The 27,861-nt window shown below is 37.3% G+C and overlaps 1 protein-coding gene and 1 long non-coding RNA gene across 8 annotated transcripts in view; one reads left to right on the forward strand and one right to left on the reverse strand.

Moving 5' to 3' along the window:
* Positions 1 to 1,806: 1,806 nt before the first annotated feature.
* LOC134735605 (uncharacterized) lies at positions 1,807 to 26,397 on the reverse strand. The gene is made up of 3 exons (XR_010118860.1): positions 26,340 to 26,397; positions 1,976 to 2,886; positions 1,807 to 1,825 (listed from the first exon to the last, which is right to left on the reverse strand). It is a non-coding gene; the product is annotated as an uncharacterized lncRNA (long non-coding RNA).
* The window catches only part of KYNU (kynureninase), a 152,703-nt gene continuing 133,639 nt past the window's right edge, over positions 8,798 to 27,861 (forward strand). For 3 of the 7 annotated variants that reach the window (XM_063631318.1, XM_063631319.1, XM_063631320.1), the window contains exons 1-3: positions 12,776 to 12,939; positions 14,307 to 14,456; positions 16,286 to 16,473. In XM_063631318.1, coding sequence (XP_063487388.1) covers positions 14,431 to 14,456; positions 16,286 to 16,473 — 214 coding nt within the window. In that variant the 5' untranslated portion in view covers positions 12,776 to 12,939; positions 14,307 to 14,430. Of the gene's footprint in view, positions 8,930 to 12,775; positions 12,940 to 14,306; positions 14,457 to 16,285; positions 16,474 to 27,861 lie in introns of those variants that run through there. The other 4 variants (XR_010118859.1, XM_055261599.2, XM_055261596.2 and 1 more) reach the window with 3 other exon arrangements.

Genomic DNA, 27,861 nt, shown 5'->3' on the forward strand with positions numbered 1-27,861 from the left:
GTGTGTTACAGCTCTGGCTCAGAGAGTCCCAAGGTCTGGGCCCCCAGAAGGGTCACAGCTCCTGTCATCTTCACCCCCTTCAGCTTGATGAGCTGGCCAGGAGTATGTTACAAACTTTTTTGCTCCCATTATTCTTCAGGTTCTGGGTTATTGTCCTGCAACCAAGAAGAATGAGGTATGCAGGCACTGGAGAGTGAGCAAGGCAGAGAATCATTTTATTGAATGACAGAAAAGCTCTCAACAGCAAGAGGGCACCCAAAGTGGGTAGCCCACTGTGTTAGAAGGGCCAGAAAGCAGGTAGCTGTCTGTGTGGCTGAGTCTGGGGTTTTTATAGGTTTGGAATGAGAAGGCGTGGGTTGTAGGTAGCCTTGAAAAACGCAACATTTGATTGGTTAAAAAGCATTATTCATCATTCCTGTAATCCCAGCACTTTGAGGGGCCAAGGCGGGTGGATCACCTGAGGTCAGGAGTTCAAGACCAGCCTGACCAACATGGTGAAACCACGTCTAGGCTAAAAATACAAAATTAGCGGTGTGTGGTGGCACGCTTGTAATCCCAGCTCTTCGGGCGGCTGAGGCAGGAGAATCACTTGAACCCGGGAGGTGGAGGATGCAGTGAGCCAAAATCGCGCCATTGAACTCCAGCCTGGACAACAGAGTGAGATGCCATCTCAAAAAAAAAAAGAAAAAATAAAAAAAAAAGAAAGCATTATTCAGAAAGGACCAATCGGGAAAAAAGTGGGCAAACAGGAATAGAAGTTCTTACTCTGGTCATAGACTGTATCTAGAATCAGCATCTCAGTTTTCAGGCTTTAAAGTGTCTTTGATTTGCTGGCTGGGTTTCATCAGGAACCCAACCCTGTCGGCCTAGGAATTTGTCTGTCTCCTGCCACTACCAATGACCAGTTAGACTGAGACATGCAGCGGGAGGGGGAATGCTATAGAAGGAAGGAGTAGACAGTCATTGGTCAAAGTGAAGACTCCATGTTTTCTGTTAAAAACCCAATAGAATTTTTGAGTCTATGCTTTTTGTGAAAAGTCATGGATAAGAGGAAATTAGAAAGCAATTTCTTCTGCCTATGTCTTCTTGCTGATTTTTTTTTGTTCTATATTCATGTCTTTTCATTAATTAAAAATCTAAGGTAACCTGCTTAGCTACTCATTGGTGTCAGTAAAACATTAACCTATTATTGCATTCAGCCTGTGTCAGTGCAGTGAGTCCAAAGGTCCATTTTTCAAGCACAATAAAGATACAGGGGTCCTGTATGAGAGGAATTGTTTTTTGTTTTGTTTTGTTGTTAAGAGAGACAGGGTCTCGCTCTGTTGCACAGGGTGAAACACAGTGGCAGAATCGATATAAATGTAAAGTGGTACGTAGATATTTATTTAAGTATGTGCCTTAAAAAAAACTAAATAAAATGACACAAAAGATGTTGAAAAAGAGTAAATCAAAGAAAATATACAAGAAAAATATCAACGAAACAGGTTTTCTTATATTAAGATAAAAATTAAATTCATAGGAAAAAGTATAACATGAACAAATGGGAATATTTTATTGAGTAAAATGAAAATAAATAATAATAGTTTTATCTATTAAGAACATTAACTTGTGTATACACTACATATTCCAGTATTTTTTCCCAGTTTGTCATTTGTCTTTTGTGTTTATGCAGGAAGGTTAGGAACGAGGCAGGATCATCAAACCTGAAAACTAGGGATCTCTGAAGCCACTGGAGAGCCCGAAGCATCCATAAGGCCAAGTAGTCTAGAGATGCCCATGAAGGGAATGCAGGGAGAGATCCTTCAACCTTCGCATAATGAGAAGCCTGCAGTTACAGTGAAGAAACAGTTTAACTTAGCATAACATTTATAAGTTGGAAGAAAACATTTCTAACAAATAGAACTGATATTACTCAGGATATAAAATGTTCTACTGCAAATAACGCAACAGGAATGTGAACCAAAGTTATGATTACCTTTGTCTTAGCATTCAGCTAGAGGTTTTGAAATGCTTTACTGCATCACAGCTGAGAACTACTAAGAGTCAATGACCCTGATCCTTTTGGTGTGTTGCGGCAAAGAGGAGGCTGCAAACTGCTGTTCCTGGGAAGTTTGATAGAAAACTGCAAGGCCACCTTTCCTTGGTACAGATTCTTTGTCCTTGGGGCCATCCACATTGAATTGTTTTTCATATACCATACGAAGACCATTTTTGAAATTAAAAACAATAGCAATTTCTTAAAATGAACGTTAAAATAACCAGGAAATAATTAGAATTATGAAATTAAACCAATGAGATAAAGTGAAAGAACACAATGCAAGAAACTAAGAAGTTGAGTAAAAATAAAGAATAAATAGCATAAGAAATAATAAAGCTAAAACTGTGCAACAGAAAGCAATTTAAAATAATTAATACTGAAATCAGTGAAATAGAAATAAGCATAAAGGTGAGTTATGAAATAAACTAGGGAAAGAAATAAAAGGAATAAAAAAGTTAAAAAATGAATCAATATTAAAATAATAATAAAAAGAAAATATAAGAAACAAATTGGACAAAAGTGAAAGAGACGAGCAACTTGATTGGAAAAAATAAATGTTAAAAAAATAAGTTGAGGGGACCACACAGTGTCCCATATCTGTAATCCTGGCACTTTGGACAGCCAAGGTGGGCAGATCAGTTCAGGAGTGTGAGATTAGCCTGAGCGACGTGGTGAAAACCTGTCTCTACAAAATATACAAAAATCAGCCAGATGTGGTGTAGTGCGCACCTGTGGTTCCAGCTAGTTGGGGAGGTTCAGATGGGAGGATCACTCGAGCCCAGGAGGTGGAGGTTGCAGTGAGCCATGATTACACCACTGCATTCTAGCCTGGGCAACAGAATGAGTCCCTGTCTCAAAAAGAAAAAGAAAGAGAAAAAATAAGTTGAGGGTAAGGGGATACAGGGATCTCACTGTACTTTCTGCCTAGTTGTGCTATGAACCTAAAATTGCACAATGGAATAGAAGAAAATCTATATAAAAGAATAAACATTTTTTTAAATTAAAAATAAGCTGAAAAAGGAAAATACAGTTCAACACCATGTAAAATAACAAAATATGGTAAAGCAATGCAGCAGGGAAAAGCTGTAATTTATTTTAGACTGAATTAGTATATCCGGAATAAAAAGAATTATGACTGTTATGTAATTTTGAGTGATATTGCTCAAAGCTATTGCACACATACTTGGTTGTTTACTTTGTATGTTTGCAGGATTATTTAAACTTTGTATAATCTTTTTACAAAACAACTTAAGTATAGAATCTTTCCAGTTTGGGAGGCCGAGGGGGGCTGATCATGAGGTCAGGAGATAGAGACCATCCTGGCTAACACAGTGAAACCCCGTCTCTACTAAAAATACAAAAACAAAATTAGACAGGCATGGTGGTGGGTGCCTGTAGTCCCAGCTGCTCAGGAGGCTGAGGCGAGAGAATGGCGTGAACCCGGGAGGCGGAGCTTGCAGTGAGCCAAGATTGCACCACTGCACTCCAGCCTGGGCAACAGAGCAAGACTCCGTCTCAAAAACAAACAAACAAAAAAAACAGAATATTTCAAGATGAAAATAAAACCTGTTTATCTGAAATAAATAATAATAATTAGCTCTGATGAAAATAGATGTGATACAATTCCTTACCAACTTTTTTTTTTAATTGAAACAGTATTTTGAAGCTTACACTCCTATTCTTAATCAAGCTTTGGAACTGAAATTAGCATAACTTCAGAAAATGAACAGGAAATCTCATCTTTTTGTATGATCTGGAATAGTTTGAATAACATGAGATTCTCCTAATCTTTAATGCTGTGCTAGAATTCATATGCAAAACTTTTCAAACGTAATGTTGCCTTCTATTTTTTTTGTGTGTACTTCCTGGCAGTGGGGATGTTTCCTTTTATACAATAACTCTTTAAATGCATTTTTAATCTCCTCTAAAGGAATTGTTTTCTTCAAGTGTTTCTTTTATTTGGTCAGTTTTGAAAATTTGTATTTTGCTAACTAATTTTTCCTCTAAATTACAAAAATATTTCTATAGAGGATACTATTTTCTTACATGAAGACAAGTTAAAATTTCAAATGCATTTGTCCTTTTCTGTTTCTTGCTAGCTCTTATTCTTATCTAATACTCTGCATCTTCCTTGTCTAGATTCAGAGCCCCTTAGAAGCACTTTTATTTGGCTTTTGGGGACATACTGCACCATTCTTCAGATCCTAGTCTAGTGAACTCTTTCCCCTGCCTGCAATGTGGGGTTAAGACAATTTAGGAATTTGCTATATTTTGGTGTCTGTCATACTATAAGCTATGAGAAGTTTCAAACGACTGGCAAAATGGTGGACCGATACTGGACACTTCCAAAATGGGAAATTTTACAGCATGTATTAGTGACACTAGAAAACACTTTGCCAGACAAACATAGGAAAAAAGGACAAATCCCAGAAAGGATCTTGAATTGACATCTCCAAATATCAGCTCTACACTATCCCTGTTGATAGTCATTTTTAATATTAGAAAAAAAATTTTCTGTTGTGAGTTGTTATGGTAAAAGAAGGCATGTACATTGTACCTTGTACTATAGGAAAAAACCCTGGTATATGAAAGCTTTGTCTTTAAATGGAGATTTTGTAATGCCTGCTCCCATTTTCCAGAGTCATCATGACATCAGTGATGTTGTTATGTGGTCAATGATGTCAGTATGACTCAAGTCACTTTGGGTTTTTCGTGTTTTACAGGAAACTCAGAAATTCCTCATGTACACAATCAGACAATAGAGCAAATTGACCTGCAAACACATATAACAGAAAACTACTAAAGTTCCCCTGCTACCACACGTGATTTAGATTGCCTTCTATACCTTTGTGAGTTTAACAGTGAGGGAAAAGTTCTGATCTAGGAAAAAGGGAATGGGTTATAGGAATTTCAGGTTCTAAATAAATTTTAATCACCAACTGGCAAAATGTCATTTGCTTATAACGAGCCCTTGCATTTTCCTCTGAAAAACTGAAAATACAACATATAGAGGGTAGGAAAGTCCCTGCCCATTACTGAGAAATTTTTCTAATAACCAGACTATGTACCTCACAGGAAGGAAAAAGTAGATTGTCTAAATATAGCCTAGTGATTTATTAGCATATTAATTTGCTTTGCCTTCCTGGTTGTAGAAGTGAGGGAGAGGGAGAAGAAAGGAGAGAATAGGGGAGGAAATGAGAGTGCAGTGGAGGGAAGAGAGAAAAAGGGAAAAAGAAAAGGAGAGAGAGAAAGAGAGGAAGGGAAGGCAAGAGGTGGGCATTGGAGAAAGAGGAGAGAAGGCGAGAGGAGTGAAAGAGGAAGGGGCAGCAGGAAAGGAAGGAGAGGGGAAGGAAGGGCAGATAAGGGGAGAGGGAAGAAGAGGGGAGAGGGAAGAAGAGAGGGGAGAGGGAAGAAGAGAGGGGAGAGAATTTTGTGTGTGCTCTGTTTTTTATATTTTCCCCTATCCATATAGAGAAGATGCTGTAGGTTCCTTGGCAGAAATTGCTTAAGGCAAATCTCATGACTGGCATTTGAGAAAGTTATTGTTATGTTATATTGGTTATCCCCAAGGAGAAGTTTGGAAAGAGTGATTGGGTGTGCAGGGCCCTGGGGATATGGTGAGGGGAAAGGAGAAGTAGGAGGGCAGAGAGAAGGAAGCTAATCGGCCCCTCTCGTCTGGGAACTTCCCAACACCCTGTGTAAAGAAGGAGAGTTCCAATAATGATTCAGAGTAAATTTTCCTCCTAAGAAGTCACATGTGAGCTCTGCGTTTTTATTTAATTCTGAAAAATAATGTATTGTGAAATTTTCTGTTTACCCAAGTTTGAGACTGCAGTTTTTTTATTAGTTCTTTCCTAACTTGTCCCTGTCTTTAATCTCATTCCTCATTTCACATACTGAGCACCTAGCATTAGGTGTTATGATCAGACTGGTAGTGCAGCCTTGTATTCTTACAGAAACAGTTTGCCGCTCTGAATTTAATTTGGTTAATGATCCAGCAAGCACCCATTTTAGTCTACTAAATGCTAGATACTGGCCTAACTATGGCAAAAAGGCCCTGAAGAATAAGAATAAAGTTCATGGTTCAAGATTACCTTTTGAGAGGACAAAACTTTCCCATATTTCCAATAATCAATTTTTATAAAATAGACTAGATCTTAATTAAAAAAACAAATTAACCAATTCAGTAGATATTTATTTAGCTCCATACATAGGCAGAGCTCTGAGGAGGATAAAATTAGTCTTTTCCTCTCAGAAATATATCATTTTATAAGCAGATGCCATACCTGGAAATTAATAGACAACTCGGAATTGTACAACAGCTTATTCTGGCAACACTCTTTTTCTTCCTGTTTCCAAAAGGAAGGAATGATAGCTCACAGTGTTCTCTGTTTAACCTCGACTGCTGGCCCTGTAGTGGGTCTTGCTTTCACCCCTCCCCGCATGACTCATTCTCTCATAATTCCCTTCTGTATTTAGTGGCATATGTTATTATACAAGTTTTGCTCCCCATTACATCCCTGGCATTTCACTTTGTGCATGGTACAAATAATATGCTTAATACTTTTCTTGAATGAATGAAGGTGTCAACTGAAGAATGACAGGTTCATACATTTGGAAAGGAGAGCTTCATTTCATATAAAAGGTTGCAGCCTGCAGGGTGGTCACTCTGACCTCTGAAAAGCGTAGCCTCTGGTCAGAAGCTGGAAACAGACATTTGGAGGGAGGAGCAAAAGAAACAAATTTATGTTGAGCCGGGTAGCTGAATATATATATTCAATAAGCTATAGGGGGAGCCATGAATATCTATGAAGGGAGAAATGTGCGCATGCACAATGGAGTTTCATGCCTCACCATGGGATCCGTGTTCAAAAAATGACAGCATTAATACAATCTGAGGGGGCAGTTTTCAGCCCAATGTGAAGGAGAGGACATGAAAACCTTTACTGCACATTCTCCATAGACTAGCCGGAAACACTCCATGGTCAGTATTCTCTTTTTGTTCCAAACCACAAAAGTGGGATAACATCAGGTGATGGTTGATGTCATTGGTGTAGTCTTTTGAAATGACTGGTTTCTGTTTAGCCATAGGGCAGAAAGCCTAATCATAGTTAGTGATGGAGCGGGTATGTGTTCCACTTCCTATCCTGTCATGGCCAAAAACTTAGTTTTCAAGTTTACTCTGGGGTCCCCTTGGCCAAGAGGGTGTCCGTTCAGTTAGTCTAGGGGCTTAGGATTTTATTTTTATTCCTCAAATGTAACAAATTTAAAGAAAGAAAGAAATTTATAAAACATAAGAAATAGAAGTATAGCTTGGACCTCCAAGTAAGTTCTTTAAAGGTGACAAGTTAAACAGTAGTTTTTAAGATAATATTTTGATGAAATTTTTAATCATATTATTACAAATTTTAGAAGAAGCACGATCTTGTGAAAACAAAACCTTGATGTCCATCTCTCTCTCTCTAAATCTATAGTCAGTCTTTAAAAGAGTGACACAGAAATGACACAGATCTGCCCTCTGTTTCACTCCCCACATATTAGAGCCTAGTAATCTTCCAAAGTTTTTACAGCACAAGGCATACACAGAATAGATGCAAAAAAAGTACACCTTCTGAAATTTCCTGAATGGATTCAAAATTTTACTCTTCTAAGTTAATCCATTGGTAGTCTACTTACTTTATAGGATTATTGTAAGGATAGGATTGATGAAGTGAAATATATTTTCTTTTCACTGGTCAATTACCCGTATTAAAGCAATTCCATGCACTTTATCTCCCTTCTTGGAAACTGGAGAGTAGTACTTTTTGTCTGGTTACTTAATATTAAAAAAAAGACAATATGTCACTTTTGACTTGAGTGTCATGGTACCTATGGCTTTCTACCTGCATGGTTTTATCATCTCAATAATCCTGGGAAGAAGGTATTTTTAAGTTCATTTGATAAATAGGAGACTGAGCCTCCACAAGGGTTAAGTGAATTGCTCAGGGTTATACAATGAACACTTGATAGAAATGATTAAATGACACTTTACTTGATTTATTGTGGGTTACTAAATAAAGCATAGGTGTGCGTAAGTCATTCATTTATTCAGGCACAGTCTTCATCCCTAGTCCTAATATTGAAAGTCTTTGCTCTTCGTTTTTATAACTACAAGGATATTCATCAAAAGACCCAAGCTCAGGCAGGAATAAGCCTAAAGAGGTAGTCAAACTAGAACGAAAGACAGTTCACAGACTTAAATGAATAATTTGCATTAATGAAGTTTGCCAGGCTAGTTGCCACTTGAATCTTCAGATCTTTCTTCCTTCACTGTCTTGTTAACTGTCCAGATTTATTACCTAGGGGTTTTTTAAAACTCACATATTAGGCAATAGAGTGTATTCTGGAATTGAGAGCCTATTTTAAATTTTTGACTAAAAAGTTAAATGTCATAGATTCGACCATCAGACTGAAAATCCTCAGTGTATTTGACGGAGGGTACTGTCTCAAAAATCCAGAGCTGAAAGTGAAGAAGTAAGGCAAAATTTGGAATTTAGCTCTAGGACAAACTCATCAGTTCAGAGGTCAGAGATTTATATGGTTAAAGGACAAGTGCGTGTTTACCTGAGTTTAAAGAGCAAAGTTGCTTCTAGAAAGAAGCCCTCACTGGAGGCTCTGGCATTTGAAATGGTGGGCAGGAGCACGTGGTGCTTAAATTTCTGACAGTGGCTGTAGATTACAGATTGGTTAGGGGAGAGGAAGTAAAGTATGTTTATAAATTCTCCACTGGGTGGAGTCTGAGCAGTTCTTTGAATTTCTCACCCTAAGATCTGGCCTGTACATTTGCACGGAATTCTTGAGAGGTTCCTGGAGAGATTCTGGGAGCCAAGCACTCCATTGGAATCCTAGCTGGTAAGCTTGAGGCGCTGATAAAAACTCTCTACCCTAATGTTTACTCCATGTTTCTTCCAAATGAAACTTCTGTCAGCTAGAATCCTTGTCACAGTGTTTTAGAGGTTTTTTTTCTGCTGCTCTCTTCTTTTTATTTTTTTCATGTTCTTCTTGTAAATAAAAATGGTGTGACCTTCCTAAAGGCCCCACCTCTAGGAATGGGTGAAATGAAGAGATCTTTACCAATGTAATGGAAAAGAACTGATGAACATAGTGCACTGAAGATGGTTACATTTGACAAACCAAACTTAGTCCTGTTCTTATTTGAGTTTAAGCGGTAAGATTAGGTCAAACTCCAGAGGAGGGAAAGATATTCTTAAACAGATTTTAAGTCTGCTGTTTTCTGGTAAGTTTAATTGTCTTATGCTGCTAGTAGTCATATTAAATATTTATTTAGAGAAGTGAAAATGCCCACTTTTCAACAGAGTTTCTTCCCCTTTCATTTTATGAAACCTAAGAAAAGAAAGTTGATACACTTTTTAAAAATATGCTAGATTTTCTTTTTTCCTTTCTGCTTTTATTTTGAGGCCAGTGGGGTGTTATTTAGTAATAACATTGAAGCAAATGTATTGATTTTCTTAATGTGTCCAGCAAGTAATTCATATCCTAGATATGAAATATACACTTGTAGCAGAGTAATGTTACCCATTTCTCAATAATATACTTAAAGAATCTTGCTCAATATGCATATTGTTTTTCTTTTTTTCTTTACTAATGAAAAACTACACATTTTCTCACATATTTTTAAGTCAGGTTCTAAACTTTGAACTCCTGTGTACAGTTTGCTCATTTCAGGCATGAATGTGAAACTGTGTAAAGATTAACTACCAGACACTCACAGTCATTTATTTAACTCTTTAGCCCTAAATCAGTGGGTGACTACGAGATTCTGAATTCTGTGATTTCCTTAAAATCAATCAGTTTTTAATTATTATACAAGCTTTTTACCTTAAATTTGTAGCTATCAAAATAAAATTGTGAAAGCACAATTTCCAAACCTAAATCAAAGGCACACTGATGCTGTCCATCAGAAGGTATTGATAATTTTAAAAAATATTACAAACTATCTTTTATCTTTTTATAAAGGACCTAATGTCATTTGAGCTTAACCATAATCCTTTGAAGAAAGTAAAATTTAAGTAACATTGACATACAGAGCAGTTAGGTGACTTGTCTGAGACCATATGGATGTATGTCCCCCTTCTTGATAAAATTAACACTAAATATGTAACATTTGAAAATTTGTAAAATATGTAAAAGTTGAAGTTTTTAAGAGTTTGGATTTAAGTTCTTCCTTTCAGAATATGAGCATGTCACTTTATTTGCCAACTAAACATGGCATAATATTATGGCTTGTGAACACTAATTGTCTTAGCTGCTGGGGTGAATGCAGAATTAAGCAGCAATTAGTATGAGTGAACAAATTGCATCCTTAGAGTGAGTGCACTGTGCTATTCTGGGAACTAAAGACTATATTTCAGTCTATGCGAAGTTGTGCACAGTGGTGGAGTAGGGCGGGGTGCAGTCATTTGGAAGACTATGCCCATCAAGTATCTCAAGGTACCCCACATGTGACAGGCCCAGGAGCGGAACCAGCCACTTTAACTTATGCCTGGCTGAAACTAGATGGGAAGGATGGATTAAAAAGGTAAATCGATTCATACATAGCTTGTGGTCCTTTGCAGCTTAAGTGTAGGACTGAAAATTGAAGCCAAAGAAAAAGGGAATGAGCTGAAGAAATACACACACGTACACACACACATCAGGAAGCAACATGCAAGGAAAAATAACGTAAGAGGTTCAAGGCTTTGAGGAGGAATTGTGCTCTGTGCATTCCATTCATGGGCTTTGCCAAAGACCAGCACAATGGCCTGAGCATCTCAGGCATGGTAAAGTACCCTACTGTGCACTCTGCTATCCTTTTAGTCCACTGTTGTTTCTACTCTGTCTGTGCCAGGTTTTCATCTCAATATGGAGGAAAAGGACTATCCATACATATGTCCAAATAAATATAGTACCTGGCAGAATGTATTATTATCATAAGTAAAGTACATAAGTGTGCTCTTAATTGTTATTGGTGTTCAGAGGAAGACAGGCTACTTTTGCCTGAGACATCCTGACAGGCCTCTTGAAAAAAGCATTAGAGCATTAGGTCTTTGAAGGTTGGCTAGAATCCAAACAAGTTGAAGTGGAGACCATCTCAATATGGAGGAAAAGGACTCTGATGCCTCAGGATTATTACAAGGATGAAATAAGATACAGAGAGAATGACACTAATCAATATCATTTTTAAAATAAGGAAAGTTGAATTTTATTCAGAATCTGTTGGTAACAAACTAATCTCTTTATTTAAGTAACCCCACTTAGAGTTTAAAGTCACCTCCAATGAACTCAAAGGGCTGACCTCCCAAAGAAAGTCTCAAATATAAGGCAAGCTGTCTTGATTCTGAATTTCATTAGAAATATTTGTCTAAGTCTTTCTCATATGGTCAGAATGAGAGAGGGTGTCCTCCTAGTAATATGTCATTATGTCGAATAATTCATCAACCAATTTTGTTTATTCTCTCGAACAGCCATTTTGGCGGCAGGGGTACTCTGTCTAAATGAGATGGCTATAAAGATAAATTAAACATGATTCCGGCCCCCAGGTAGAGTTCAGTTTAGTAGGGTAGAACAGCACCCAGTCCAGCTACCATAAGTAACATGTTTGTTGTAAGACTAATTTGATAGTAAGGCAGAAAAACATCTCATGGAATTTTAGGAATAGCCAAGAAGATGGGTCCCCTGGAGCCTTGCACATAGCATGTTGCATGAAGGATTCAGTGACTCACAAAATGGGCTTGTCCTGTCACCTTTTCAGGAGACATAGCTGTTCAATCCCTTGCCATTGTGTAACTAAGTGACTCTTACATGCTGCTGGAATCACTTCATGCTTTTCATGCTTTAACAATCAGTGTTTCTGTTTTACTTTGAAAAATGAGTCATTCTATGACAGTATGCCTCCTAGACCCTAGCATTTCATAGCTTCTATCTATGATTATTTTAAATTCTAGCTCCTGTATCTAACTGAATGAATAAGCACACCCCACAGCTCAGATTCCTGAAAGAATTTGATTATATGCTCAGCTAAACATCATCACTGTTTGGTTAGAACTTTTATAGCAAATGATTCACAGATCTTTGATGAAACTACATTGTCTTTAGTGGGTAAGTGTCCAACAGAGGTCTAATAAACTATGACCAGGCAATTGATAATGCCAAGTGGTAGAGACACAGTGATCTGTCTTCAAAATGCAGGTGCCTTCATCAGAAAGCTATGGGTGGGGAGCCATTTAGAATCAAGTTTTAGGCATAGCAAATGTTTTTGATCTTTCCTATCCGTACATATGTCCAAATAAATATAGTACCTGGCAGAATGCATTATTATCATAAGTAAAGTACATAAGCGTGCTCTTAATTGTTATTGGTGTTCAGAGGAAGACAGGCTACTTTTGCCTGAGACATCCTAACAGGCCTCTTGAAAAAAGCATTAGAGCATTAGGTCTTTGAAGGTTGGCTAGAATCCAAACAAGTTGAAGGGGAGCAAAACATTTTAGGCAAAGGAAATGGTATGAGAAGAATCACAGCAACAGAAAATTTCATGTGGAGGACAAATAATACTTATGGTCAGATATTGAAAGCACCATCCATCGATGTTGAAATCCTATGCTTTTGTACAGAACCATGGATTGAAGCAGTTAGGAGTCACAACTGATATCAAAGTAAAAAACATGCAATGGTGAAGCTTGGTATCTTTGTCTAGGAATATAAAGAATGGCTTATCAGTGGAGACCATTGACAATTGAGAAAAGAAGAAGCCCAAAAAGTGCAAGAATGAATCGAGAGTGCAAGAAGAATGTCTGTTTTACTGGCATTATGTAACACTCAGATATGCAACTCTTTATTGCCAAACACTGTGTGTGTTAGTTAAGGTAAAAGGTGAAGGGAGGCAGAAGAATGGAGATTGAATTGAATTCTAGAGCTTTAGTTCTGTGTGAGTTTGGGCCCCCAGAAGTTCCAGGCATTAAGTACAGTCTGAATTGAAAAATATTAAACGTATCTTGTGATCCAATATTCCCCTAAGTTATACACTCAAATATCCAATGACCAGCTTGACATTTCTACCTGCATGTTCAATACTTATTTGAAACTTAATACATCCTAAATAGAATTTTTTTTAAAACAGTCATGCTCTGTTGCCCAGGATGGAGTGCAGTGGTGCAATTAGCTCACTGCAACCTCAAACTCCTGGTCTCCTTCCCCATCCTCCTCAGTAGCTAGGACCACAGGTGCGTGCCAGTGCCAGCACACCTGGCTTTTTTTTTTTTTTTTTTTTTTGGTAGGGATGACATCTTGCTACGTTGCCCAGGCTGGTCTCAAACTCCTGGCTTCAAGCAATCCCCTGCCTCGGCTTCCCAGTGCTGGGGTAACAGGCGTGAACCACCACAACCAGCCCGTTAAACTGAGTTCCAATTTCCCTCCTCAAAATTTTTCTTCCCCAGGTATTTTTGTTTCAGCATATTTCACATATTTGCCCATATCCCAAAGCTAGAAGAAAGCTCCTTTCCTGTCCTAACTAGAAATAATCTATCCGCCAGTCCTATCTACTTTTTCTCCAAAATACATAATAAATCCGCACTCTTCTCTCTACCTTTGCCCTCATCACCAAATTTAATTCACCACCGTTTCTTTCCTGAACTACTGTGTTATCCTTAATCAGTCTCCCTTTTCAACTTTTTTTAAAATTTTTTTTTTAATTATACTTTAAGTTCTAGGGTACATGTGCACAACATGTAGGTTTGTTATAGATGTATGTATGTGCTATGTTGGTTTGCTGCACCCATTAACTCGTCATTTACATTATGTATTTCTCCTACTGCTATTCCTCCCCCATCCCCCCACTCCATGACAGGCCCCAGTGTGTGATGTTCCCCGCCCTGTGTCCAAGTGTTCTCATTGTTCAATTCCCACCTATGAGTGAGAACATGTGATGTTTGGTTTTCTGTCCTTGCGATAATTTGCTAAGAATGATGGTTTCCAGCTTCATCCATGTTGCTACAAAGGACATGAACTCATCCTTTTTTATGGTTGCATAGTATTCCATGGTGTATATGTGTCACATTTGCTTAATCCAGTCTATCATTGATGGACATTTGGGTTGGTTCCAAGTCTTTGCTATTGTGAATAGTGCTGCGATAAACATACATGTGCATGTGTCTTTATAGCGGCATGATTTATAATCCTTTGGGTATATACCCAGTAATGGGATCGCTGAGTCAAATGGTATTTCTGCTTCTAGATCCTTGAGGAATCACCATACTCTCTTCCACAATGGTTGAACTAGTTTACAGTCCCACCAACAGTGTAAAAGCATTCCTGTTTCTCCACATCCTCTCCAGGACCTGTTGTTTCCTGACTTTTTAATGATCGCCATTCTAACTGATATGAGGTGGTATCTCATTGTTTTTAAAACTCATTACAGACAAAAGTGATTTTTATTTAATGTAAAATTATATCACATTACTTTTCTATGCAAAACTCCCCAATGGTTTCCCATTAAACTTATAAAATTTCAAATTTCTTTCTAGTTCCCAAATTCCTTTATGACTACCTTCTGCCTTTGCTTTTTGCGTATCACAGTTTGTCATTCCTCCTTCCCTCTTTTTCCCTCCCTAGTGTGTTTAGTTGAACAAGCCAAGCCCATTTCCACCCCAGGAACTTTGCACTTGTTGCCAGGTTCCTCCAGGTCCAGGTCTTCACATGATGTAGACATTCTCATCTATCACTTTCTCAGAAAGATGAACATGACCCTTTAAGGTAGCTCTTCCACACTCCAGTGACTCTGTCCCATTACTCTGCTGTTTCCTCATAGTTTTTACTGAAACCACATTGTTTTTCTATTCTTCCTTTACAAATAAATTGTACAAGGGTTGGCACTTATGCACTGTCTCATACACCGCTGTCCTGCCAGTGCTGGGAGCCACATAATAGGTACCAAATAAATACTTGTTGAAAGAGTAAATAATTGTATAAATTAAATGAAATCAGCAAAACTATATGTAAATCTAACTAGCCCAAAGGAATTTTATTTCCTGTAATATCATTTTGTTCAATTTCAAAAAACCAAACTTAGGAGAGGAGAAATATAAACAAACAAGCTTGGGTGAAGTTTAAAACATATGTGATTAAATCTCCATTGTCATTTATCCTTTTCTGAAAAGTGGGAAATGTTGCCTGATGATTAAACAGAATACAATGTGGTTTCAAGAAACATCACACAGTCCTGTTTGTTCTAAGATAATAAATATGGTGTTGCAAAAGAAGAAATTTATAATTATTAACAGCAGCAGGTGGATGAATCTCTTTGGTATTCACATGAACAAAATATTAACATTTTAAGTAAAGCTACCTTTTCCATGAATATGATTTTCACTCACAAATAAAGAATTTTGTTCAGGTTCAATATGTCCATAGTTTTAAAACCATGATCCAACAACCACTGGGGGTGGGACAGTGGAGTTGGGATATGGAGAAGGACAAGCTAAGTGGGATGCCGCTTTTCGACACTTTGACAAAGATCATCCTTACCATTATCTCCTCATAAGATACCTAGAGGAAAAGGTGATGACGTTATATATATTTGGAAGCCACAAGTGTGGTACATATTTCTAGATAATAAGAATGGAATGAGCTAACATTTACTGGGAACTTACTCTGTCCTGAGCACTATTATCTAATTTAGTCCTTTCATTATCTCTAAGTTACTATTATTTTGTTTCTCTTGTCTTTTTTTTTGGTTTGTTTTTTGAGACAGAGTCTTGCTCTGTCACCCAGGCTGGAGTGCAGTGGTACAATCCCAGCTCACTGCAACCTCCGCCTCCTGTTCAAGTGATTCTCCTGCCTCAGCCTCCCGAGTAGCTGGGATTACAGGCGCCTGCCACCATGCCCAGCTAATTTTTGTATTTTTTTTTTTAGTAGAAGTGAGGTTTCACCATGTTGGCCAGGCTGGTCTCAAACTCCTGACCTCAAGTGATCTGCCCACCTCGGCCTCCCAAAGTGCTGGGATTACAGGCATGAGCCACCACGCCTGGCCTATTTTCTTCTTTTTATATATGAGAAAAACTCATGCATAGGGTTTAATGCTGGTTGGTTAAGTATATTATTCCTGAGGTTGGGGAAAGGGGAGTCTTAGTGAAAACAAAAGGTGTATTACCTAAAGGGCTCATTTTCTACAGGAAAATTATGGTGGCTAGATAATATTTTATTATTCTCTTTCAGTTTTAGAGAACAACTTGTAATGGAGCCTTCATCTCTTGAGCTGCCAGCTGACACAGTGCAGCGCATTGCGGCTGAACTCAAATGCCACCCAACGGATGAGAGGGTGGCTCTCCACCTAGATGAGGAAGATAAGCTGAGGCACTTCAGGGAGTGCTTTTATATTCCCAAAATACGGGATCTGCCTCCAGGTAAGAATGCTGGGAAGGTTCTTAAATTTTATTTATTTATTTATTTTTGCTACTGCATGTGTTTATTATATAATCTTTGGAAATCATTGTTCTATTACATAATAGAGCCGTTGCAATTATGTTTGAAAAGCAGAAGATCCCTGGTGCTCTCAATAAACCTGTAAGCCTACCTTAGCCTCACATTGTCTGTTTTCTCCCCCACTCTGAATGAAATACATACAGGTTACTTATGCTGTCAACTACTTCTCTGAACAATCGAGTGACTGATTGAAAATTATAGGCAGATACATTTACTTGTTCTCTAAGCACTTGGGATTCAAAGCAATTATTTTAGAATGCAATGTTAGAATAGCTCTTATATTCTGGCACTTAGTTTATAATAATATGATGTTTGTCTTAGAGAAAATATTATTTTGTGACCTGGATATATTAGGACGGATGTTATACGAATAGCCGTCTTTGCATGCTGTAAAGATGGCGAGTGTAAGAGTTACCAAGAAACAACAAATGCCCAACAAATACATACTACATTTTAAAATAATGTAGTAATCTGACTCTGTTCTGGGTTTGAGGAAGTCATTTAAAAAAATAAAACATAAGTAGCGAAGGTATAACAATAAAAAATGATTCATCATATTTAGCTTTACTCCATTTTACATTAATAAAAAAGGTTCCCAGGTTGAATGGAATTAGTCTACCAAACTGGGTTTCGCATCCTTTATAATAGTCCGATTCCATTTTTATTCAGATTAAATAAGGTACAAGTTTGGGTATACAGTTCTCAGGAGCCAAGAAGTTCAGCTAACAAAATTTTAGGATGTCTGGTTTGTATAACGCTAATATATACTATGTAACAAATGTTAAAAACACCTATTTGTCTTCAACTATGTACCCAGCAACCTATAGAATTATTATTTTTGGAGACTAGCATAACATCAAGAAAATAAACTTTCTTTAGCAGTTCTGAACAATGAAAAACAGAACAGAAATAAACAAGTTTTGAACAAATGAAAGGCTCACAACTCCCAATATGAGATTTTTTTTTAATCTTGAAGAAAGTCTACAGGCATAGCCTGTACATTTTTGATGTTTTTCTACTGTATATTATGTTTTCTCTGGGTTTCTAATATAAATTTTATTAAAATAAATACTTTCGTTTTCTATTCTTAGGTGGTGCCTGAGATGTTATCAGAGAAAGGGGTCAAAAATATTTTTAATCGGCTTTTGTACTTATGTTCAACATTGTCCTAAAGAGCACAGCTGAACAATAAACAAGGAAAAGAAAGAAGGGAGAGAGAGAAGGAAAGAAAGAAGGGAGGAAAAAAGGAAGAGATAAGAAAGAAATAAAAAGAAAAGCAAGAGAAATGCAAGGCATACATGTGGAAAGATATCTTTCTAAAATTTTTAAAATCATAAATATTCCTGTTTGAAACATCCTTATACCTAAATTTCTGAAAGCATACTGGATAGCCCCATAAGGCTTTTGCACAGACACAAGACAAAGACAATCTTTTTCAGAGTGTCAAACTGCCATCCCAGAAACAAGCTGTGCAAATTTACATTTCCTCCAACAGTGAAGACAATTGCCTCACTGACTTTGGGGATCACTAGGATTGTTTTTGTTTCTGTTTTTTGGAGACAGGGTCTTGCTCTGTCACCCAGGCTGGAGTGCAGTGGCGTGATCTCAGCTCACCGCAGCCTTGACCTCCCAAGCTGAAGTAATCCTCCCACCTTAGCTCCTGGGGTAGCTGGGACTATAGGTGCGTGCCACCATGCCCAGCTAATTTTTGTATTTTTTGTCAAGGCAGGGTTTTGCCATGTTGGCCAGGCTGGTCTCAAACTCCTGGACTCAAGTAGTCCTCCCGCCTCAGCCTACCAGTGTGCTGGGATTACAGGTGTAAGCCACTATGCCAGGCAGGATTAGCAGTTTTAAGAATCTTTGCTCATTAGATAATAAAAAAAATTATTCCATTCTTCTTTGAATTTGCAGTTCTTAGACAACCATTGGAGATTGTTGTCATAAACTCCTTGGTAATTGCTTTCCTTTTTGTCTTAAGTTGCTCTTAATGTATACATTTAATTTTAAACTAAAATAAATGTAAGTGGTAATGTTTTATTTTTTTTTCTCTTAAGGATATAAACTCCTTCTCTCATGTATCTTAGGGATTTTAAGTGAAAATGTCCAGTCAATATAGCTGGCTAATAGCGGAACCAGAAATGGGTTCCAAATATTGTGACTGCTAGCCCATGTATCTTGACTTAATCCTGCTTTTGCTTTTTTAAAATCACTCAATTGAAGTATAATTTATGGACCATAAAATTCAGCCATTTTAAGTACACAATTTAATAATTTTTAGTAATTGCATATGATTACACTACCATTATAATCTAATTTTAGAACATTTCTTCATTCCACTTTTTTATCTCCAGCCTGGGCAAACAGTAATCTACTGAACTTGCCATTATTTTGATCTATATAGAAGATTATTAACTCAAAGAATGTTTTTACTATTAAGCTATATTTGGAGAAAAAAAAGGTGTTCCTTTCACTATTCTTTTCATAGTCAAATAATCCTCTCCTTCAATCTTACCACACATCCAGGAGAGAGATCAGTAAATTGACACCCAACTTTAGTAGACTTTAGTAAGTACTTATAAAATTTAAAGTTATCCAAACAAGATCTTCTATAATTTTGCCCATGTAATTGTTTAGACTCAGATGCAACTGGCATAGCAAAACAGTCATGCTTAAGTTTGTCTCCAGGGCTTCCATATAACGTAATAGAGAGCCTCTTAAACCCAACTGTTTTTAGGCTTAGAAGGCTGTGACAGATATGAGGTATCAGTGCATGAAATATAGGAAAGCATACTTTTCTCTATAAACTAGAATCTTTTATTCAACAACAAATAAAGATGTGTTAAATAAAAGATTTTATCCAGCTATAAAAGGACATGTACTTATAACTGTAATTTTGATAATCTGATAAATCTCTAACTTGCATAAGAAAACAATTAAGAGCATTCCTTAGTTAAAAGTTTAATTTTGTAGACATTGAGACTTTTTTTTTTTTAGATGGGGTCTCACTCTGTCGCCCGGGCTGGAGTGTAGTGGTGCAGTTTTGACTCAGAGCAACCTCCACCCCCCTGAACTCAAAGAATCCTCCCTCCTCAGCCCCCCAATTAGGTGGGACTACAGATGCATACCACTACACTCGGCTAAGTTTTTGTATTTTTGTTAGAGACAGGGTTTCACCATGTTGCCCAGGCTGGTCTCAGACTCCTGAGCTCAAGTGATCTGCCCATCTCAGACTCCAAATTGTTGGGATTACAGGTGTCAGCCACCATGCCTGGCCAATATTGGGAGCTTTTCACGTTACTTAAATTCTGCATTTAGTGGACATATTTGTTATCTTGTCATTTCATTTGCATTGGACTGTCTGCTCCCTGAGTGTAGGAACTGTCTTCTTTCTCTGTGAATGCGTGGGAGTCACCTAGGCAGATCTTAGAGTGGAGTGACGTCCAATCACGAAGAGGGAACAGCATTTGCAAACACAAAAGAGAAAGCATAGTTGCTTTGATCCCTAAGAATAGTTTTACATGATCAAAGTATGTCATGTAAAAAGCTGGGTATTGGTAAATAGTAAATAATAAGGTATGGAATAGGGAATACAGGGTACTAGGATGATTGGTATAATAGGGTGAATAGTAAATGAGTGCATGTGGGTACCTAACAGTAAGTCTGAAGAAGTAAATGTAATAGAAGTGGAGGTAAAGGAAAATATTCAATAAATATATGAAATACTCATTAAATTAACCTGATGTAGGAGAGGCATACTATGAGCCATAATTTCTGTTTTAGGTGAATAGTGGTGATATTCACTGATATAATTAACTTGTTTTGGAACAAAACAAGTTATTCATTGAAAGAGAAACTGGTTTTTCATTTGTTTGTTTATCTCTTGTTGCCCTGTCACCTGTGGCTTTGACCTCCGAGTCCAAGAAGGTGGCAGCTGTTACAAGCAGTGAGAAGCAGGCAGTGACAAAGAAGAAAAGACAAATAATGCGTGTGCACTCTCCCTTGAGAAAGGTTTCAGTTTGCCTCATGAGTTTTAACACATGTATAGACCTAAGCCCCCTGGGCCAGTGTTTGATCATGGCCCTGCCTATCTGCAAAGAAGACTGAGTCTAAAACACAATTTTTGTTCTTGATGGCCACATGCAAAGCTAACAACTCTATTTCTGTAAAGGAAAAATGAAATGCATGTAGGGTACAACTAGCAGTTGAGTTTAGTTAGAAGGTAGAAATTTGACAGTCATCAGCATTTAGTTAATAGTTGAAACTGTAGGTATGGATGATATTATCTTGGCATCATACCTAAGTGAGAAGAAGGTGGTAGAAACAAAATTCTAAGCATTGACAAAGAAAGAACTCTAGAAAGAGCCAGAGACACAGAAGAACAAGGAAAGTGTCGTGTTTTAAAACCAAGGGAAGAGACATATTCAAAGAAATCAGAGGGCTTGCCATCATCGGCTATCACAGAGACGGTATAAGCCGTCAGGAGAGCTTTATTAAATTGTCTTAACTTTAACACCTTCACTGGAATGACAGGCAGGGAAACTATGTATTTCTAGATGTCATTGAAGGAGTAAAGTATTGGAAATGAGATTTTTAGGCTTCTTTTCCAAGAAACCTTGCTGTGAAAGGAAACATAACAAGGAACAAAAGGAAATGAATGAATGCTTTTTTCAAGGAAGGTGGGGGCTTGAATATGATTGTGCATTGAGAAGATGGTATGGGAAAAAAAAGAGACAGACAGACAGACAACAGAGGTAAATATGATTTTCAGCCAAGCAGAGTCCATGCTGGATTTGTTGTCTATTCCCACCTTTTTCAGCTCATGGAACCCAATATTCTAAGATAATGCAAATTGCTAAAGACAATCTTTCCCTACTCTCTAAGGATATATTGGCCCCAGTGTCTAAGGTCAACATTATCCAGATTGAGATTTTACAAAGAAATCTCAAGGTCCCAACCAACTTTTCCATATTTTTGGGCAGTATGATACCAGGCATACCTCAGCCACAGGACAAAGGACTGGGAATAGAAAGATTCTTACAAGGAGAGTACACTTTCACTTTTGCCTGGGACAATGTTTTGTCTTTTCTGTCTTGTCATATGAACTCTTTCCTCAAGGAATTTTATCCACAAAGGCGTGGAAAATCTCTTTTGGAATCCTCGAAATACAAAGTGTCTCTCCCTCAGATGCCACACTGCTCATCAATCTAGACCTCAGAGAGAACTAATGGGTTCAAAATTGGACAAGAGTATCTAAGGAGTGTGTGCAAGTAGACTGTAGTGATCCTACATTTTTCTCCATCTTCTTCCTGAAATTATAGGAATTATGTTCAAAGTCCAAGAAGCTTGTTGGGAGCATAGTCTTGTATGGGGCATCCCTATTGGAAAAAGGACAGGACATGAATATTTCCTCAGCACACCACCAGGAAATTTAATATTACGAGCTACATAGCAACACAAAAAAATCTTCACTCACTACCTTCTGAATAATAGTAAAGATAATATACTTTTTTGTTTACTAAAATGCAGAAGTCATACATCTCTACAAATTTTACAACATGAGCACCTCTGTGTAACAAGATCCCAGATCAAGAAACATAACATTGCCAGCACTTGGGAAAACTGCCTCCTACCCCCTTTCAGGAACTCCTTCTTCAGGGTTAACCAGTTTTTCTGTAGCCAGTATTTGAGTATCAACTTCCGAAGTTTTACCTAAAATTTACTCCAGGTTCTTTTTTATTCAATGACCCAAACCTGTGGATCTGGTCTAACGTATGTGAATGCCACAACTTAAAATATATTTAAGAAAATATGTTAATAGAAAATAGGTCTAAAATGAAAATATATATGTTTCCATATATAGAGAGAGATGGAAGAACATATGTTTTCTTTTTTAAACTAATGCCATAGTTCAATTATTTAAGCCAGACAGCTAAAACTGCTTCTTTTTGTCCAACTGTATGGTTCACCCCTGTAACCCAGTACTCTTTGGAAGGCTGAGGCAGGAGGATCACTTGAGTCCAGGAATTCAACACCAGCCTGGGCAACATAGTGACACCCTGTCACTACACACCTTTTTCTGTTCATACTTCTATTTAACAAGTGCTGCTGGACTGTTATGTTCCCAGCATTTTATTTTTTAATTTCATCCTAAGATCTGCTCTTATCCCCCATTAAGAAGAATTGGTAGAATATTCTCTTTCCTAATGACAGAAGTATGAAATAACTTGTTCATCAGGAGAGTTTATTATTGATATTGTTAATATTTAAATACACATTCCATAAATTGGAATATTTTGTTGTACAGTCTGAGTGTTAACACATGTATAGAATTACATAAACACACCTTCTCTCAGTATATAGAACAATTTCATAACCCCCAAAAGACTCCTTTATGCTAGCCCTTTGTAACCAATCTCTCCACTATACCTCTAATCCCTGACAACCACTAATCTATTTTATATCCCTATTGTCTTTTCCAGAATATCATATGAAGAAATTATATACTGTATTTAGTCTTTGGAAACTGGTTTCCTTTACTTAAGGAAATGCCTTTGAGATTAAGCAAAGTTATGTCAATGAAGTGTTTCTTTTTATTGCTGAATAGTATTCTACCCTAAGAATGGACTATAGTAGTTTATTCATTTGTCCACTAAAGGCCATTTGAGCTGTGTCCAATTTTGGTGATTATGAATAGCTACTATTAACATTCAGGTACAGGATTTTGTGTGAATGTAAATTTTTTATCTAAATTTTTTTAAGATCAGATAGTAAATATTTCACTCTTGACAGGTCTCATGTATTCTTTTTTTATTTTTATTTTTTTAGAAAAGGTCTTGCCCTGTCACCCAGGCTGGAGTGCAGTGGCATAATCACAGCTCACTGCAGCCTTGATCTCCCTAGCTCAAGCAATTCTTCCATCTTAGCCTCCTGAGTAGCCAGGGCTACAGGCGTGCACCACCACACCAGGCCAATTTTTTAACTTTTTGTAGAGATGAGGTCTCATTGTGTTGCCTAGGCTAATCTTGAACAAAGCTCAAGCAGTCCTTATTCCTTGGCCTTCCAAAGTGCTAGGATTACAGGTGTGAGCTACTGCACCTTGCCAGGCCTCATATATTCTTTCTCGTCTTTTTTTCCTTTTTCTTCTCCTAGTTTTTCTTCTCCCATTTATAAATGTAAAAACATTCTTAGCTTTCAGGCCATACAAAAACAGGTCATGGGCTTGATTTGGAACTCAAACCACAGTTTGTCAAGTCCTGTTTTAGAATGCTATAAGTTGATTGCTGGATCATATTATAGGTATATTTTTAACTTTATAAGAAACTGGCAAACTTTTCCAGAGTGGCTGTACCATTTTGCATTTTGCATTGCCACCAGTAATGTGTGGGAATGTCTATTGTTCCCCATATTCACCCCCAGTTGGTATTACCAGGTTTTTTGTTGTTTTGTTTTTTAGTCACATATGTTTGTATAAGTATCTTATTTTGGTATTTATATGCATTTTGCTAATGGCTAGTGAACTTAAGCATTAAACATTTCATAAGCTTATGTACCATCCATCCTCTAGAGAAATGTCTGCTCAAATATTTTGACCACTTTTTTTTTAATTGGATTTTTTGTTTTTTAATTGTTGAGTTTTGTTTTTTGGGGATTATGGAGCATTTTTTTTTTTTTTTTTTTAAGAGACAGAGTCTTGTTTCATTAGCCAGGCTGGAGTGAAGTGGTACAATCATAGCTCACTGCATCATTGACCCTCTTGGGCTCAAGCAAATCTCCTGCTAATTTTAAGAGACAGGGTCTCGCTTTGTTGCCCAGGCTGATCTTGAACTCCTGGCTTTAAGATGTCCTCCCACTTTGACCTCCCAAGGTGCTAAGATAACAGGCGTGAGTCATGTTTTCAGTTTTAAGAGTTCTTTCTGCATTTCAGCGTACAAGTTGTTTGTTGAATAAATGATAGGAAAATATTTTCTCACAGTCTGTAGCTATCTTTTTATTCTCTTATTAGCGTACATCACAGAACAAAAGATTTTAACTTTGAGTATGCACAGTATATTTATTTTTTCTTTTATGGATTGTGCTTTAGTTACCATGTCTAAAAGCTCCTCACCTAATCATCAGTCTTAAAGACTTCTTTCGCCCATAATTTATTTAGAAGTGTGTTAATTTCCAAGTATTTGAACATTTCTCAGTTTTCTTTTTATTATTGATTTGTAGTTTAATTCTACTGTGGTTAGAGAACATTTGTTAAGACCCAGGACAATGGTCTGTCTTAATGACTCTCCATGTGCATTTAAAATAGTATTTATTCTCCTGCTGTTTGCTGGAGTGTTCTTTAAAAGCCAGTTACATTCATTTGCTTCATGGCATTTTTCAGTTCTGGGGATTATTTGTCTGCTAATAAAATGTAACCTAGTTCCTCAGAGGACGCTGGTCACAGATTTATGGACATAATCATAAATCCCACTTAAGCACTATTCCAAATTGCTGAAACACAATTCAATATTGCCAGCAACAACAACAACACAACAAATAAATCACATTAGTACCACAATTATTAAGACTGGGAAAGTTTTATAATTAGACAGTTGTCACCCAACAAATTCATATTAGATGCTTGTAATTTTCTTGGTAATACCCGAGATCCAAATAATCAAAGCACAAATGAAACAAACACAGCTGAAATCTTTATGCTTTCTATTACTACTTATAATACAATCAGCAACAATTTCAGGTTGACCAATCTGCAGAAACATTGTATATCTTTAGGGATGTGCTTTTCTTCTTTTTCCTTAAATTCTTGGTTAAAAAAAAATAAGCAACACTTAAGTTTCTCAAATGAACAGTCATAATATGTTAAAATTTTAACCTACGATATCTAAACAGGAGAGCATTCTAATAAAACCCCTAAACTCGCCTGGCCTTTTAGTAGAGTATTATCTTTACATACAGATATGGAGGAAAATATGTTAAATGTAAATTCTTTTTTCTTCTCTGTATCTTCATTTATTTATTTATTTATTTGAGACAGGATGTCTCTTTGTCATCTAGGCTGGAATGCAGTGGTGCCATCAGAGCTCACTGCAGCCTCAACTTCCTGGACTCAATCAATCCTCCCACCCCAGCCTCCTGAGAAGCAGGGACCACAGACATGCACCACCATGTCTGGCTAATTTTTAAAACTTTTTTCCCAGGCTCAGTGTCCAGCTCCTGGGCTCAAGTGATCTGACCACCTTGGCCTCCCAAGGGGCTGGAATTACAGGCATGAGCCACTGCACACAGCTGAATTCTTTTCAAAACCAACAAACCATACATTTCTCATAGAAGTTAGCTTCCACAGAGATGTTTTCTTTTCTTTTTCTTTTTTTTTTTTTTTTCATACTTCCAGGCCAAAAAATTGTCATCAAGATCCTAGCAATTGCTGCAGCCAATCCCAGGACTTTGCTTCCACAGTAGCTGTTGAGCATCAAACGCTCTCCTAAATCACAGACCACAACTTTGGTGAGCTTTCATTCTTAGCTATGTCTTAGGATTCTCCTGAAATATGAAAGGTAGGAAGTCGTATTCCCTAGTTCAAGGGACAAAAAAATCAACTTAAATTCAATGGTATTAAAAACAATGAATATTTACTTCAAAAAATTATTATAAAGCGAAATATGTTACAAACTAGTTTTTACTTCTAAACTCAAATACCTAGCTAGTAATATTCCAAAAATAAACATTAATTATATGGAAAGAATTTTTAAATTTTTTCAATGCTGAAATTAATCAGTGGGAATACTGATACTCTTACCGGTGAGTCTTTGTTCTTAGAGCTCCCAAGATGGGGCGGGCCGCTCCCAAGATGGCAGCAAGCCTTTTGTTCTCTGACCTTGGGTTCTTGGCCTCACAGATTCCAAGAACGGAATCTTGGGCCATGCGGTGAGTGTTATAGCTCTATTAGAAGCTGTAGGTCACAGAAGAGAACCATGGAAACCAGTGACTAGTGTTCAGCTTGATTAGGATGAACCCGGGCACTTAGCTGTGCAGGAGCAATGGCGAGCCTTTAGCCCGATCGGGAGCAGAAATGGGCGCCTTGCTGGATCAGGAGCACAGCGGACACCCTGCCAGATCCAGAGGGGTGGGAGTCAATGGCAGGTCTGCGATGGTGGCAAACAGCAGTGGTGGACAGTGAGCAAAAGCTCAGCTCAAGCCGTAACAAACAGGGACCAGAAGAGTGTGCAGTTGCAAGAGTTAATAGAGTGAAAGCAGAGCTCCCATACAATGGGAGGGGACCCAAAGGGGGTTGCCACTCCCTGCTCGAATGCCTGGGTTTATATCCCGATCATTGTCCCTTTGTTGTGCTCTCAGGCAATATATGATTTGACTATTTCTTTACCTCCTGCTTTTAGCCTAATTTGTATTTTAGTGAGCCCTCTTTACTACCTGATTGGTCAGGTGTGAGCTGAGTTACCAGCCCTGTGTTTAAAGTTGGGTGTGGTCACCTTCCCCAGCTAGGCTTAGGAATTCTTAGTCAGCCTAGAAAATCCAGCTAGTCCTGTCTCTCAGTACTTCAAATATTCTTTACACAGACGAGCCATTTAAAAAAACATTTAAAATGTTACCTTTGCCTTTCTATCAAAACATGTCGTTACTTCTAGGTTTCCTCTTCAATTTGTAAAAGGAAAAGGAAAATATAGGTAGTTTCTCTATTAAATTTACACCTGATTTTCAATATGAGTTTGTTTATTGAGTGTTTGTATATATGCGTGTTTGGGAGTTAGAAGTATGCTGAGATTTTTATTCTTTTAGCCCTTGGGGGAACTGGACTGGGCCCTTCACCTCTGTCCTAACGTAGCTTTTTAATTTTATTACAAATGGGAAACAATGTAATTTTCTGTATGTTTCATCTGTGAAAAGTATTGGAAAGTTTTGAGTTCATATGTATTTTATCATTAAATTTTAAAATATTTAAAATGAACTTAAATCTTAAATTACAGTAAACTTATGCTGTAGTAAGTTGAAGGTAAGCTACCTTTGTGACCTTGGATAATTTAATTAAATTGAGAAGTCTCATTTTTTGTTTATTTTTTGTTTTGTTTTTAATGGGTAAATTAAATGCCAGGCCTTCTGAAGTGAGTTCACATAAGGAATTGGTTGGGGGATTTTTTTAAAAAATACGCCTATATTGGAGTCCTACATCAAAAAATTTAGAGTTTTTGACTCAAACCCAGGCACTGGTATTTGTTCAAGCTCCTGATGTGATAGACCAGTATCTAAGTCCTAATAAAATATGAAATGATCAAATTTTTTTTTTTTTTTTTTTTTTTGAGATA

The sequence above is a fragment of the Symphalangus syndactylus genome, chromosome 22 (genome assembly GCF_028878055.3).
Source record: "Symphalangus syndactylus isolate Jambi chromosome 22, NHGRI_mSymSyn1-v2.1_pri, whole genome shotgun sequence".
NCBI lineage: Eukaryota > Metazoa > Chordata > Mammalia > Primates > Hylobatidae > Symphalangus > Symphalangus syndactylus.